General features: G+C 42.1%; 1 protein-coding gene across 1 annotated transcript; it reads left to right on the plus strand.

The window, feature by feature from the left end:
* Positions 1-6,830: 6,830 nt before the first annotated feature.
* LOC309528917 (trace amine-associated receptor 5-like) lies at positions 6,831-7,850 on the plus strand (the record flags this gene model as incomplete). The annotated part of the gene is made up of 1 exon (XM_082216576.1): positions 6,831-7,850. One exon carries the CDS (start codon positions 6,831-6,833, stop codon positions 7,848-7,850), a length of 1,020 nt encoding a protein of 339 aa, XP_082072702.1.
* Positions 7,851-15,633: the final 7,783 nt, after the last annotated feature.

Raw genomic sequence — 15,633 nt, forward strand, 5'->3', positions numbered from 1 at the left:
GAACTGCTCTTGTGAACAGCTGGTGGTAATGATGCAAAGCCAGTCAGTACTGTATATATTTCTACTTTCCTTCTGACCTCTCTATTTACACACCCTGATCACTAACCCTTATGCCATTATACACTTCCTTACTTTTTAAGGTGACTCTTTAAGACATTCTTGCTTGTTCAGAAAACAAGAATACCACATTTAGGAGTTCATAGGAGCACATTGCATTAACATCAGTATACAAAATCAGCTGTGGTGCAGGTCTGCCTGTCTGGCATATAAATCAGTCTAGCAGAAGTGGGGAGCAATCCAGTGGGAGTGGGGGTACTAGCACAAAGCAGCTTATGGCCAGATTAACTTCCCCAGCCTCTGAATGAAACAGAAACACACAGAAACGATCTATTCCCGAAGCTCAGTGTTTAAGACACAGGATGTGCCAGGAGTGTCCACCAAAACAAAAATGGCAAATGTCACAGCAAGACCTTTACAAATTTCTATTTTACACACAATTCTACTTCTACTTTAGACACAATTTATTGACCAACCTCTGTGTTTAAGACATGTAGGGGAGAGGAGCCCCCTAAAAAGCACTGGGCTGGTAGAAACACATTTTGTGAATTAAAATAGCTTCAGGCTCTGGGGAGGGTCTCCTCATGAGCCAGGAGGAGTCTCCGGGGAGCTGATATGTGTTTTCAGTTACATGTGCGGAGGCCCAGAATGTAACCCAGGCATAAATTGGGAGTTGCGTGTACAAAAAAATTAACAAAAAAACCCCCTTAACATTCAATAAAAATAATACAGGATGGCCTATTGACTTTCAGTCTCTCTGTGTTTGCATATTTATTCTATCTGCAATTCTCTCTCTCCATACTCCAGGAGTGGAAAGCCCCTTGTCAGCCTGATGAGCAATTTCTCTCATGCAGAACCTTCTGGGGCCCACATATCACTGGACAAAAAGCAGATGGAGCAACAGGTGCCACTCTTGCCTCAGTACAGTAGGTAACAGTCCAGCCTTGCCAAGCCAGGGGGTTCTACACCCACCCATATTCCACATATGCATTTCTCCAATGGGGCAAGTGAGAGGCAGGATCATGATTCAAGGACACCTTCCAGCCAGGCAAAAGCACTTGAGGAGGCTGAAGAGCAGGGCTGGGAAGGGTGAGACCTGGGGACAGTTCTGAGGGCCAAGCAGAGAGGATTGGAGGACCTCCTTCATAAGCCAAGGTCTGACGTTCCCCACCTCTGCCAAACACCCTTGAAATCAACAAAGGTTTTGCTGTAACTTGATTGAATCTGAGACTGCCATTCTCTTGAACACATTAGGTTGGAGTACTTCTTTCTGAACTTTGTGTAATTGTAAAAGAAGCTCATGGGCTTTACTTACACGTACCTAGAATAACAAGGAGAGCTCACAAAAAAAGCCCAGGGATTATGGCTGAAATAATTGTTCAGGTCTGACACTTCAAACACCTTTTGTTGGAAGTAAACAGCTCAGAAGAGACCACAAAAGTAAGTAAGTGCCCTCAGGGGAGATGCACAATACACTGATGTCTCACAAGCAAGTTTTACATCACCAGTGAATATTATTTAGAAACATCTGTATGACTAAACTGGGAACTTTTCTTTTGACACCAATTTTTGAACTGGGGCTATGTCCATAATTGTTTATTGGAATTTCATTATGTTATTTGCAGTCTTCCATATAAAGCACACCAACCTTGTCTTGTGCCTCAGAGAATGGCTGTAGCTCAGTGGAAAAGGTTCTGCTTTACATACAGAAGGTCCCAGGTTTAATCCCCATAATATCCAGGTAGGGCTTGAAAAGGCTCCAGCCCAAAATGCAAGACAGCTGCTGCCACTCATTGCAGACAATATGGAGGTATATGCACTAATTCAATTCGATGCAGGATAATATAGCTTCCTATGTTTGCATGTTCAGACCCAGAGACCTCCCCCCTAAGTACACTCCAATTTGACTCAAATTTTAGTTTGGGTTTTTGGCAGAATTTAGGCCACAACTTAATTGATTACAGAAAAGTGAGTGGCTGCATAGGCTCTGGTTCGACTAGCTCCCTGCACCCTTGCAGGTAGTGCTGACCCTGAGCTCCATCATAGGTCAGCCAAGGGTGAACACCTGAAATAGGTGAAAGGCTCGGGAACAGACTGTTCATACCCCAGATGCTCCCCTGGACTCAGGCACGGGCACAACCCCCTCTGGGGGGTTGACCAAACCAAGTTGAGTCCTTGGATTCCTTCAACGGAATACGGTGTTACCTCGGGTTACAGATGCTTCAGGTTACAGAGTCCGCTAACCCAGAAATAGTACCTCAGGTTAAGAACTTTGCTTCAGGATGAGAACAGAAATTGTGCGGTGGCAGTGGGAGGCCCCATTAGCTAAAATGGTACCTCAGGTTAAGAATAGTTTCAAGTTAAGAACGGACCTCCAGAACGAATTAATTTCTTAACCCGAGGTACCACTGTACCCTTAACATAGGGATGGCGAGAGCGTTTCCCCATCCCTATCACCTGAACCAGTGCCTATCCGCAACATTACAAGTTATGACGATTTGCTACGTGGCAGGCAAAACCCAAATGGCAACAGCCAATCAGCCAAGTAGGGAAAATTCCCGTCATGCCCCTGTCCCAACGACAGACGACACACGACGGCATAGCAAGGTCAATCACAAAATGCAGAGGTGGGTGGGTGTTCCGAAGCACAAGCCGAAAGAGGAAGCTCTGGGTCACGTGTGTAGGTGTATATATAGGTCCCTTGATCCATTTAGACTGCACCCAATTGGTCAGATTCAACCCAGCAACGAGGGACCTACCAATCGGGTGTTGTAGCTGTCCAATATACCCACCCACAACCAGGAGGTCAGTCTCCAGGTCTTACCGCAACATGTGCCCTCTTTTAGGGAGGAGATGCTTTATCCAGCATGACCAAAGACATTAGGGTAGTCCTTGAAGTCAACAGGCCAGCCTCCCTATTCAACACTCAATGCGGTTTCTAGAGCATTCAGTCTTTTAGCACCAGCGGTCTGATTTACAAAGACCCGGTCCCAATCCTGGAGAGGACTCTTAGGTCTTAGGTGCTCTGACTCTATTCATCTCTACCTTAGATTTGTCTGTAGCAAATCACAGAAACCTGGCGGGTAGTTGAGCTGTCCATTGACGGAGACAGGCTGTCCTGATCCTAGGCAGAAACATCAGGACTGTGCTGGGAATCAGACAGTTGTTCCCATTCTTTTTCTGGCCCATAATAATCTCTGTCATACCTATGGTGTTTCCTTGAGCAGCACGTTGGGCAGGGGGTGATTGTGTGGTTGATCTTAAAGTGCGACTCTAAGCCTTCACAAAGTATATAGTAAAACAGTACAAAGAAGATGCTGTTTGGGTTGGCTTACTTGCTAACAAACAACTGTTGTTATACTGCTGCTTTTAAAACACTTTTTGCAAGCACCCAAAATATCATTATAGTTTTCTCTCAGCATTCTACTGTCCTGTCAAGACCTGAGCAAGTTCTGTACCTCCCAGATTTTTCCCCTCTATCACTGCTGCATCCCACCCATCCACCAAAAAGCCCAAGGCAGATTACATGGACTGCTCTCATTTCATCAACACAACAATACGCTGAGGTTAGGCTGAGAGACAATCCGTGCTTTCCAACTCTAGACATGCTCAGAGTTTAGTCATTAATTTCAAAGGGTCTGCACTGAAGACAGGTGATACAACTCAACAACATGTCTAAGGAATAATAACATTGCCTGCCCTCCTTGCATATTGTTGTCCAAGCTTGCAATATTTGCTTGATAAGGTGAAATATTTATACAAAGCTTCCAGTAAAGGAATGTGTAAGTAATATGGATGAGAATGAGAAACGTCTCACAAGAAAATGCAGCTCATCTTAAAGAAAGTAGAATTGCAACTTAATTGAAGAGGTAGGAATGACGAGAGGGACCTTATCTGGGACTTAGATGAGAGGGAACAGGCCAAATCTGTGGGGAAAACAGTGGACAGTTAGAGCAACATTATTATGGGCAGGACATGTATAGACAATTGGTGACCCTGATGTTAAGATTAAACAGCCAAGTGAGTAATGAGCATGGAGGTCTGTACATCACAGGACATTTGACAGCCAGCAACATTGCTGTTGCTGAAGACACATGTGCCTTGCTGACCACACCTTCAGTTACACTGTTCATTAGAAAGGACTGGATTATATAAGGCATTGACTGACTTCAGACTTCCCAGCTGACGAGAAACTCTGGAAGTTAAGGCAGCAGGTAATTCTTACTGTACTTTGTTCTATTTCAACCCAACTACAAGAAATTGGATTTTCATTTTCATGTATATGATCCAAGTCTTTATACTAAATACACATGCATTTCAGTTACTTTTTAAAAAAAGTTTCAGATAAACTACTGAAAGACTTTGTCTTAATTCTGGCTTCAAAGAATGTAACAAATCCAAATCATCCAGACTAATTGTTGGAGACTTCCAAAACACACACACACACACACACACACACACACACACACACAGCTTGGAAATTTACTTCAGTACTGTCCTTTATCCTGGTTTATTTGCTTTGTAAAAGAGAGGTTTGATATTTAAACTGTGATACTAGACCATAAAAATCATTAAATGTTGACTATTTTTTAAAATCTTTTGAATGAGAGATTTTCAGTCCTGTAATTCTGTTTATATTTCTGCAGTAACGGGAAATGAAGAAACACCCTTTTTTAAAAACCTGAAACTTTTTTTTTTTTTGGGAACTTGTGAGAAATAAAGTTCCCACCACCACCATTACATAAACATTTATTTTGTTCTCCTCTTCATCTACATAACCAATTTTTTCATTTTTAAAAACAGATTTATAAAAATACAAAAGGGAATCATAACCAAGCAAAGATTGAAGATTAAAAAAATACACCTTTGTGCACACAGTGCAATATTCCCATATGCACGTACAGTATTCTAAACAAATATGTAGATTTACTGAAGTAGCCCAAATCACCCTTTTCCAACACTGAGCCATGCTGTCACTTACTTGGGGGTAAGTCCCATTGAAAGTATGAGGAGTTTCCTCTGAGTGAACAAGCAGAAGATAAAGCTGTAAATTATGTAACAAGTCAATTTTTAAGTTCACCCTAACAACCCTGTTTCCTGTATAGACTTATGACTTCTAGGAGAAGGTGGCCGGGTCAGCCCTGCTAGATGGGCAGGGTTTAAACAATAAAATTATTATTATTGTTATTATCAGAGGTGAGACAAAGGGAAAATGCTCTTCTTATGTCTGTATCTATAGCTATCTGACTATCTACCTCTCTATTGAGAGGGGGGCATATTTAAGATACCCCAGAAATGCACTTTGTCTTTTTGGAGAGTTGTTGTTGCATTTATTTTTTATTTGAAATGTTTTATACAACATTTTAAAGTCTTCTCAGTATGGAAATATTGCCCCACCACCACATTAGTCCTGTAAACCCTGAAGAATGCTGTGAATGCTGTTACAGAGCAAGCATGTAGTTGCGCCTCTAGAATGGGTGCAGCCAAAAACAAAATCCTCCTACCCCAGGCAACCTTATGATCATAATAAAGTGTCATGGCATTCAGGCGAAACAAAAAACAAACAAAACAGAACTAGTGAGCACTCACAAACCTCCTAATTCACATTAATTTCCCTGTAACACTTCACTGTACTTAAATCGGGGTGATTTAAAAATGAGAAGGTGGATTTTGTCCATTCTTTGTCCACTTAAAAGTGGAAAGGGGATCTTAGTCTGCTTTCGTGATCATGAATACAGTATAGAACTAGAGGAGGAGGCTATTACGGATTAATGAATCAATAGGAAAAGAATGTGATTTTGTGTATGTATGAAACTAGTGGGGTTACACCAGTTTGACTGATACCTAGTTTTGTAATAATATTCCTTGAGCCAGACAGACTCTCTCCTAAGGAATCTTTGTACAAATATTACACTCTGTGCTTCATAATTACCAGGCAAAGTTCAAGGTTTTGGTATCAACAAATAATGCCCTATTAGAGGCGAGGGAGAAATTTGGTTCAGTTCACATTTAATGGTGAACCTACTAAATTCACTTTCCAAAATGATTTTAAGAAAATACAGCCATCTTTCTACATTTGCACTTCTCCAAATTCTGTAGTGCATTCTCCAGCCAAGTAATGTGTATAAAAGTAGGGTAATAAAATCAGATATTAGTGAAAATAGCACACAGAGGTGCACTTAGTTAGGGGAAATTGTTTTGCCAAAATGTATATATGTCACTCAAATGCTGTTGAATATTCATGAGAACATCACAAGAAAAAAAATCACAAACTGATGTGGAAATATGGAAAACTGAACTTAAGATCAGGAAAATGAAAGAAACTGAAATGGAGATGGCTCCTTTGGAGCCAGGCACCAGGTAACTTGAAAGACTGCCTTTCCCCTTATATACCCAGTAGGTCACTGCTGCTGTCTGCAGGAGAGTATCTACTCCAAGTCCCTTAAATATTACTATTTATATTTTCCAGACACAGTTGGAAGGCATTTTTTGTTTCGACCAGCTTTTCCAGCTGGGCAAAAAGATGTTTATTCTGTATTTCAAAGTGTCATCTTTCGTGCCTTAAAAAAGGAAAGAGAGACAATTTTAGTTGTTTGCTTGGTGTGTTTGTAAATCACCTTGAGACTCACGTGGGAGGTGATTCATAAATTAATGAACTCGGTCATATAATAAAATAAGTAGCTACGTATTTACGCCCACCCTCCCTCAGATACAGAAGAAAGATTGCCAGAGCCAAAACAGCTGAGAGGGGCAGAAAGAAGTGGTGGAGAAGAATGAGCTCTGCTGTGGAAGCTGCCCCAGCCCTGCTTTGCTTTAAGATTAATGGCTCCTGCTACCGAACTCTACATCCCTTTGGGGTCCAGCTAACCATCTACGTGGTCTGTGCCCTGGGCATGCTACTTACAGTCGTGGGGCACCTGCTGGTGATTATTTCCATCTTCCACTTCAAAATCCTTCACACCCCCACCAATTTCTTGCTGCTCTCTCTGGCGCTGGCAGACCTCCTGCTAGGCTTAACAGTCCTTCCCTTCAGCACGATCCGCTCGGTGGAGAGCTGCTGGTACTTTGGGGATGCCTTCTGCCGTTTCCACACCTTCCTGGACACTGTCTTCTGCTTGGCCTCCATTTTCCACCTCTGCTTTATCTCCATCGACCGCCACTGTGCCATCTGCGACCCTCTGCGCTACACCACCAAGTTTACCGTGAGGGTCGCTGGCGTCTACGTCGTGGTCGGGTGGGGAGTCCCTGTGCTTTACACGTCCATCTTCCTCTATAGCAAAAGAGTTGAGGAAAGTTTAGGCCAGTTCTTGCAGGACATGCCTTGCGTTGGGAGCTGCCAGCTGCTGTTCAACAAACTCTGGGGCTGGATAAACTTCCCGCTCTTCTTCTTCCCCTGCCTCATCATGGTAGGGCTGTATGTCAAGATATTTATCGTGGCGACCAGGCAAGCCAAGCAGATAAACAGTGTCAATCAGAGAGCCGGGTCCATGCGTCGGTCAGGAGCGACAAGGCGAGAAATGAAGGCAGCGAAAACACTGGGAATCGCTGTTGGCATCTACCTCTTATGCTGGTTGCCGTTTACCGTGGACACGATGGTAGACAGCCTTCTTGATTTCATTACCCCACCTGTTGTGTTTGATGTTCTCATTTGGTTTGCTTACTTTAATTCAGCCTGCAACCCTTTGATTTATGTGTTTTCCTACCACTGGTTCAGGAAAGCTGTAAAGCTTGTTTTATCCCGTCAGATCTTCTATACAAGAACGTCTACTGTGGACTTGTACCAGGAGGAATAAACCAGAGGTGCTAACTTACTACATGGCTGCATACCACCCAAAGATGGAGAGGTCAGGAGATCTGGGGCCTAGCACAAAAGGCTTGGGATTCAGATCTCCTGGACCATCCCATGGACCAATGCCCATGGCTGAAGTAATTTTGGTCACAACCACACCATACATTTAAACAACTCTTATGCTGCTTTAAACACCATGGCTTCCCCAAAAGGATTCTGCAAACTTTAGTTTGCAAAGGTTGTTGACCCCACAGAATTACAATTCCCAGCACCCTTAACAAACTACAGCCCCCAGGATTCTCCATGACTGCTAAATTGGTATAAGAGTGTTGTAAACGTATGGTGGCCATAGAGTGAGAAAAATGTGGAATTAAACGAAACCCTGTAAGTGAAAGATATGGCAAGGAGAGGGACTCATTTATTGCTTTATTAATACAGTATGTATGTGTGTATGTATGTATGTATTTATTACCATATGAGTAATTCATTTTAGTAATGGATTGAAATGCTACCAAATGAAAAGAGAAAGTTATCCAAACACAGTAGCTGTTAATAGTACAGAAGCCAAAATAGGACTGAAAGCCCAAATGGATTTAATCGGTACAATAAACACCTTGATTTTGGGTTGATCATTCAGTAGGAGCCTAATTTCAGGGTACGTTTTATTCAGTTTGCTTTTTGAAACGATATTGGTGCATCATTGTAACAAAGGATGATGAATAAAATATTAAACTGATTTCAATGGTAAAAGTTTGCTTTCTTTTTAAGTCACCTCACACTTTTGTCAATATTTGTCAATATTTCTCAAGTTGTTGACAATATTTGGGAAATATGCAAATATATTTAATGGTCAATCGATTGATCAATCAAGATGATTAATGGACTAAAATTCTTTGCCCGGCTGAGAATATTTCTTGTAACAAGCGCTTTCTATCTTCTCTTCCCCCCCCCCTCTCTTTTGGAGGTTTTGCTCCAGCAGGATGCATCAGCAGTTTCTTCTGTGAATCATGACATCTGTGATTCTATCCACAAAGCCTCTCAATAATTATCACAACTTATTTCATAAGAATGATTATTTCCATTTTTATTTGATTGCTCTTCTGTTTACATATATTGAGCAAATGTGACTCTCTTTGTGGAAATAGATTGCCCTCTGACCTTCTGACCTGAAGAAATATTTAAATAGCAGAAGCATATTTTCAGCTTCAGCTATAATTATAGCAGAAGCCAAATCTGCCCACCTATCTCCTGGCAGCCCTGCTCTCCTGGGCCCTTTCCTTGCCTTGACTGACCTTGGGGAGGGGAGAATGGAAACCATCTGTGGACACTTTGAAACACGTGGCCCATAGACCATAACGGGTGCTGGGGTTGCACTCAAGTTTTCAGTAAAACATTTCTGAGAAAAATTCAAAGTGACCTTTAAAGCCCTAAACAGCCTCTGCTCAGTATACCTGAAGGAGCGTCTCCACCCCATCGTTCTGCCCAAACACTGAGGTCCAGTGCCAAGGGCCTTCTGGCAGTTCCTTCACTGTGAGAAGCGAAGGTACAGGGAACCAGGCAGAGGGCCTTCTCGGTGGTGGCACCCGCCCTGTGGAACGCCCTCCCACCAGATGTCAAGGAAATAAAGAACTATGTTCACAACTTTTAGAAGACATCTGAAGGCAGCCGTGGTTAGGAAAATCTTTAATGTTTCATGTTTTATCGTGTTTTTAATATTCTGTTGGGAGCCTCCCAGAGTGACTGGGGAAACCCAGCCAAATAGGTGAGGTATGAAGAAGAAGAAGAAGAAGAAGAAGAAGAAGAAGAAGAAGAAGAAGTAGTTTGGGGTTTGAGGTCTGTTTGTTTACTTACTTATTTACTTACTTACTTACTTTCTTACTTACTTACTTGCCTTCCTTCCCACTCCCTTCTCTATCTTGGGTTGTTCTTTCCCCTGCTTCTGCTCCCTCATCTCTTTTTCTCCTCCACCTTCCCTGCTCTGCATGCTGCTTGTTTTTGAAGGCATGGAGGTCATAGTAGGTCGTTGAATGGGTGGTTGGTTAGGATTTTTAAGTGATCGGTTAGGATTTTTAAAATGCTATATCCAATGCTATTTTTCTAAAAAAAAAATATGTTTAGGGGTACTCTCATTTTGACTCAACAAAATCACCATTTTATAGTTCAAATTGGGAAAAATAAATACAGTAAATGGACAAAAGTACAAAGAACATGCATTACCTCCACACATTCCACACTACTTCACACACTGATGATTCACCGTGCTATAGAAGAATTTTTTTTTTAAAAAAAATTTATTAGTTTCTTCTCCTGTTAGATTCACAAAATGTTTAGGTACCCTACATTCCCCCAGAAAAAAGCACTGATTATATCTTCCCAACAGGTTAAAATGTTAGCAGATTTAAGAGTAAATTCAGCAGTATAAGTTATGTTGAGATGAAGTGAGATAGAGGGGCTATGGATTGACTAGCATATGCAGTAGTAATGGAGTTTTGGAGGAAACCATGGACGGCAGGAAGGGAAGTCGAGGTTTAATGCATTGTTACTTTTAATGTGGAGAAATTGTAGTGATGAAAATTATAAATAAAATTTACTTTAAAAAAAGAAATAAGAATACATCTTTCCATGTTAGTTTATAACCTCTGAATTTAAACTTATTTATGTGTTTTTATTATATATTTTTAATTTTATAGTGGCATATAAATGTTTTTATATATAAATAAATATGCTTGTCTCTTGGGAGCCCTCAGCCAGGGCCCTCAGAAGCCCTACAACATGCCATTTTGCATGGTTTTATTTTTGGTCCAACTAGACTGTATCCTTGAACTGTGGTTCCTCTTCCTTGCCAAGCTGAAAAGGTGTGTGTGTCTGCATATAGAAATCTCTGATCTTTGTGTGGCTGGAGTGTAGCCTACTGTACAAAAGAAAAAGTCCTATCTGTTGCTTCATCCCTGTGCAACTCACTTTGCAAATGTTTAACCTACCGGTAAAAGAATACACCCACAAACTAAAAGACATAAAAGACTGAAATTGCAAACAAATAAAATATGTGACCAGATGCTTATATACCTAGCTCTGAAAGGAGCCTTATACTATGTTTGGATCCATGATATTTGGCTCCCACAAGTGGCTGATTTAGAAGTTGCACATGATATGTGCTTTTATTCCACCTGCAATGTGGTAACTCTACTGCTGTCTAGGCGCTGCTGCAGTTCCCAGTTACTTTACGTGCCAACTGCCCCTGTATAGTCTCACTTAGATCATCTGGGGATATTCTATTCAGCGTACTGCAACCTTCAGAATACCATACAGTGGTGACCTCAAAGCAGGCATTTCCTGCTAATGCCCCTGTGCTATGAAATGCACTTTCATCTGCCATATGTGAAGCAGAAACCATCAGTTGCTTCAGATGTCTTGTAAAGAGATACCTTTTTGTCCAGGCTTTCCCTGACCCATAAAATTGGGCCCTGTTTTTAATTCATTTGAATTCCCTGAATTCTTGTCTTTATTTGTTTAATATGCTTTCATACTGTTTTACTGGTTGAACATTGGTTAGAAATGTTAAAATATTGAGTGCAGGTTTTTTTAAATTACTTAAAAAGGTAAAGGGACCCTGACCATTAGGTCCAGTCGTGACCGACTCTGGGGCTGCGGCGCTCATCTCGCTTCATTGGCTGAGGGAGCCAGCGTACAGCTTCCGGATCATGTGGTCAGCATGATTAAGCCGCTTCTGGCGAACCTTCCCGCCGGTTGCTGTTTAGTTGTTTAGTCGTGTCCGACTCTTCGTGACCCCATGGACCAGAGCACGCCAGGCACTTCTGTCTTCCACTGCCTCCCGCAGTTTGGTCAGACTCATGCTGGTAGCTTCGAGAACACTGTCCAACCATCTCATCCTCTACATCACTACTGGGAAAACCATAGCTCTAACTATATGGACCTTTGTTGGCAAGCTGATGTCTCTGCTTTTTAAGATGCTGTCTAGGTTTGCCATCGCCTTTCTCCCAAGGAGCAGGCATCTTTTAATTTCGTGGCTGCTGTAACCATCTGCAGTGATCATGGAGCCCAAGAAAGTAAAATCTCTCACTGCCTCCATTTCTTCCCCTTCTATTTGCCAGGAGGTGATGGGCCCAGTGGCCATGATCTTCGTTTTTTTGATGTTGAGCTTCAGACCATATTCTGCGCTCTCCTCTTTCACCCTCATTAAAAGGTTCTTTAATTCCTCTTCACTTTCTGCCATCAAGGTTGTGTCATCTGCATATCTGAGGTTGCTGATATTTTTTTCGGCAATCTGAATTCTGGCTTGGGATTCATCCAGCCCAGCCTACTTATCTCACTTTATTGGCCGAGGGAGCCAGCATTTGTCTGCAGACAGTTTTTCTGGGTCATGTGGCCAGCATGACTAAGCCACTTCTGGCAAAACCAGAGCAGCGCACAGAAACACCGTTTGCCTTCCCACCGGAGTGGTACCTATTTATCTACTTTCACTTTGACGTGCTTTTGAACTGCTAGGTTGGCAGGAGCAGGGACCGAGCAATGGGAGCTCACCCCGTCGTGGGGATTCGAACCACCAACCTTCTGATCGGCAAGTCCTAGGCTCTGTGGTTTAACCCACAGCGCCACCCACGTCCCTTTTTATTACTTAGTTAGTGTTTTATGGGCAATTGGTATGAAAAGGAGGGAAACCTACCAAATTACAGAAAAACAGGTCCAGAGGGTTTTGTGGTAGGTCACTTTAAAGTTGATTTTGGAGTGAGAAAAACACTGAGCCCCTCCGGACTGGTGTTTTTTTGCAGGTGTATTCTGAAATGTGTTCTTGATACATTAATAGTATTAGTTGTAGATTTATTTCACTTTAGTTTATTCTGCAGTGCTCCCCCAAGGCTTTCACAATCTTCCTGTCCGGAAGGGCAGTAGAAGTGGGAGGCAATGGGAGGAGGACCCAGTCATTTGTGGTATAAAAGAAATACTGCTTTAAGCAGGAAGTTATGGAATTTGCACTGATTGGAAATGAATCAGTGTGACTGCCCTAAAGCGTCTGCAGGTGCAAACAGTATTGAAAGTAGGATTACGTATGACTGTCCCGATAGCGTCATGAGCAGAAATAATCACTAAAAAGGACATCTGGCGGGATCCTAAAAAGAATTTGCTTTCTGGTTAAAACTCATTTCCTCTCGTTACAAACTAGACAAGTGAAGGATCTTCTCTACCCTGGCATCTTCCTTAGAGGCATTCAGTTTTGCTCTTGCAATGCTAGTCCCTGTCCCAAAGCACTGGGACTGGAGAACACTGCTTAAATCATCCTCTCTTGATTACAAGCTAGACCCATCAGTCATAATGGACCACTTCATCTGTACCTGATCCCCACTCTCTTATTTGCTCCGCCTTCCTCCATCATTGAACACTGGTATTATGTCATTATGGCAAACTCAGGTATTGTGATGTCTGGATTCCCAATGTGCCACAGAGTGCTTCAGAGGTCCCTGCTTCCTCATGCCCATCTAGCAGAGGCCCTGTTTCACCTCAGATAGGCCCTGAGGCCATACCCTCCAACATGTTGAGTCCCAAAACTGGGACACACATTTTCCCATCCGTGCTCTTGCATGAATCATGTGGCCTATGCAAGATCACAGAGCCCAAAAGAAGCACTTTGGTGGTGGCTGTGCTCTCATAGTGCCCACAAATGTGTGTTTTGGGGCCCTGTACAATATTATGCCCACCCAAAGGTGCTTTTTGAGGGGCAAGATCTTGACTAGAAATTGTGAGAGATCATAGCACCCAAAATGCTCTCACAGGAAAAAATGGGATGTCTCGGTTTTCCCCGCCCAGGACACTTGCGTGGTATATGAGGCACCTCACTTTGGCTTGGGATGTGTCTAAATCTGACACACATCCCTGTTACATGGCTGGTGCCAGAAGTCAGTGTGGCTGTCGGTATTTGGCAAGAGAGTCTGGCAATGCTGGACATACCTCCCAAAAACCACAAGTAGGTAGCTAATATTTAATATTTATCACAAAGCAAGGTAACTATTATATTGTACCTTGGACACTTTTTGTTTTTTTAGGATTGAGACTCCAACTACACCTCCTGTTCATCTACTTCTTCCAAGCCTTACTGTCAATTCCAGGGTATGGTCTGAGTTCACATGATGCAACTTGCTGAAGACTAGGCTAAGACTAGATCTGATCAGGGTTTGAATGGGGGAACCCCAAGAACCCCATTTATACTGTGAGCTCTATGCTAAATTTAGTGACTAAATGAAATGCCAGGATCCTTACTAGACTCTCTTGCTTCAAACGGTCATCCCCATATTTCAAAATAATCGGTACATCCTTGTTTCTCAGGTTTTCCTCATGCTTAGTAGGAAATGTTATTAAAATTGCCCTTCTAAATAAACTACTGAAATATGGATTAATCTTGTCACTGAAATGATATAAAGCAAGTAGAAATAAGAATGGTGCTCTTCAGCAAATTGGTGAGAAATGTTATTAATATGCTGATTAGCATAGATGTATGATTACATGGTTGTAACCTGCCCAGGGCCATTGTGGCGAACAGTGAGCAAAAAATAATAAAAAAATAAACATATAAACATATAATTTTTTTAAAAAAAATGCAACAATTTATGTAAACCCCAATTTGCACCTTAATAAGGTGATTCAAAGGTACACTATACACCTGCCTACATCTCCCTTCTCTACTTCCATTCTTCTTATGGTTCAGTGTAGCAGCAATGGCAAAGCTGCTCTCAGAAGTCTGTTGTGATGCTGTCGCTTGCATCACCACATGTGGTGGTCAAGCAAACTGCAGCATGACAACACCCTTACCTTCTTATTATATGTATTATTTGGCGCTGCCCTCAGTGTGCACCATCAGTTTTTTGTTGAATATTTATTATAGTATATATTCCGCTCCACAGTGTATGCATGGCACTTCACGGAGTACCAGAAGGCAGGCCCCTGCCCCAGGGAGCTTACACTACAAAATTCCACACAGAAAACTGCATACAGAAAATCGAAAATGTAGAATATCAATTATACACTAAAAATAATACAGTTAAAGTGGCAGTTTAACCATACAAGATGAGCAGTGGACAATAATTAAAAAAAAATTAATTCTGAAAAGCTCTGGGTATTTTATTTTATTTTTTATTGTATGAGTGCATCTGAAAGAATGGGTGTCAAGAGCATTCCTCTTTTCTAATCGTAAGAAGTTCACATTAAAGGGGCCACAGCACAAAAAGTCAAGGTGTATAGTAGAAATTGTGGGTACCCCCTCTCCAAGGAGGTCTTTCTGCCAGGGAATTTAGTGACAGTTGCTTTTTCACATGCTTAGATGCAGGCAGATGCAAAAGCAAACAAGCAGACGGATCAATTTACTTATTTAAAAGCATTTATAAACTTCTATTTTAAAAAACCTCTGTGTTGTGGGCAACACAGAAAAACACACAATCGAAACAAAAATGCAGCCCGAAACCGATCAGACAGCAGTATAAAAACATGTAAAAGCAAATTAAAACAAAACGCCGGGGGATTCCAGCACATCAAACAGGGTCCAATCTTACGGGGCCATGGCAAAAAGAGAAGTCTTTTCCAAGACGTAAATTACAAGAAGACACGGAGCTAAACACCTTCCACCAGCAGCATTTCCATATAGTTGCTGGGTGTTAATTTAAAAACAACAAAACCCCTAGATGTTCCACACAGAAAACTCAGGGGGCACATTTCATAAAGCGAAAAGGGGGCGGAGCCTGTGGTCCTCGCCCCGCCCCTTCCCGGGAGCCGCTCCGTCT

Source organism: Podarcis vaucheri, assembly GCF_965113315.1.
Source record: "Podarcis vaucheri genome assembly, chromosome: 3".
In the NCBI taxonomy this organism is placed as follows: Eukaryota; Metazoa; Chordata; class Lepidosauria; order Squamata; family Lacertidae; genus Podarcis; species Podarcis vaucheri.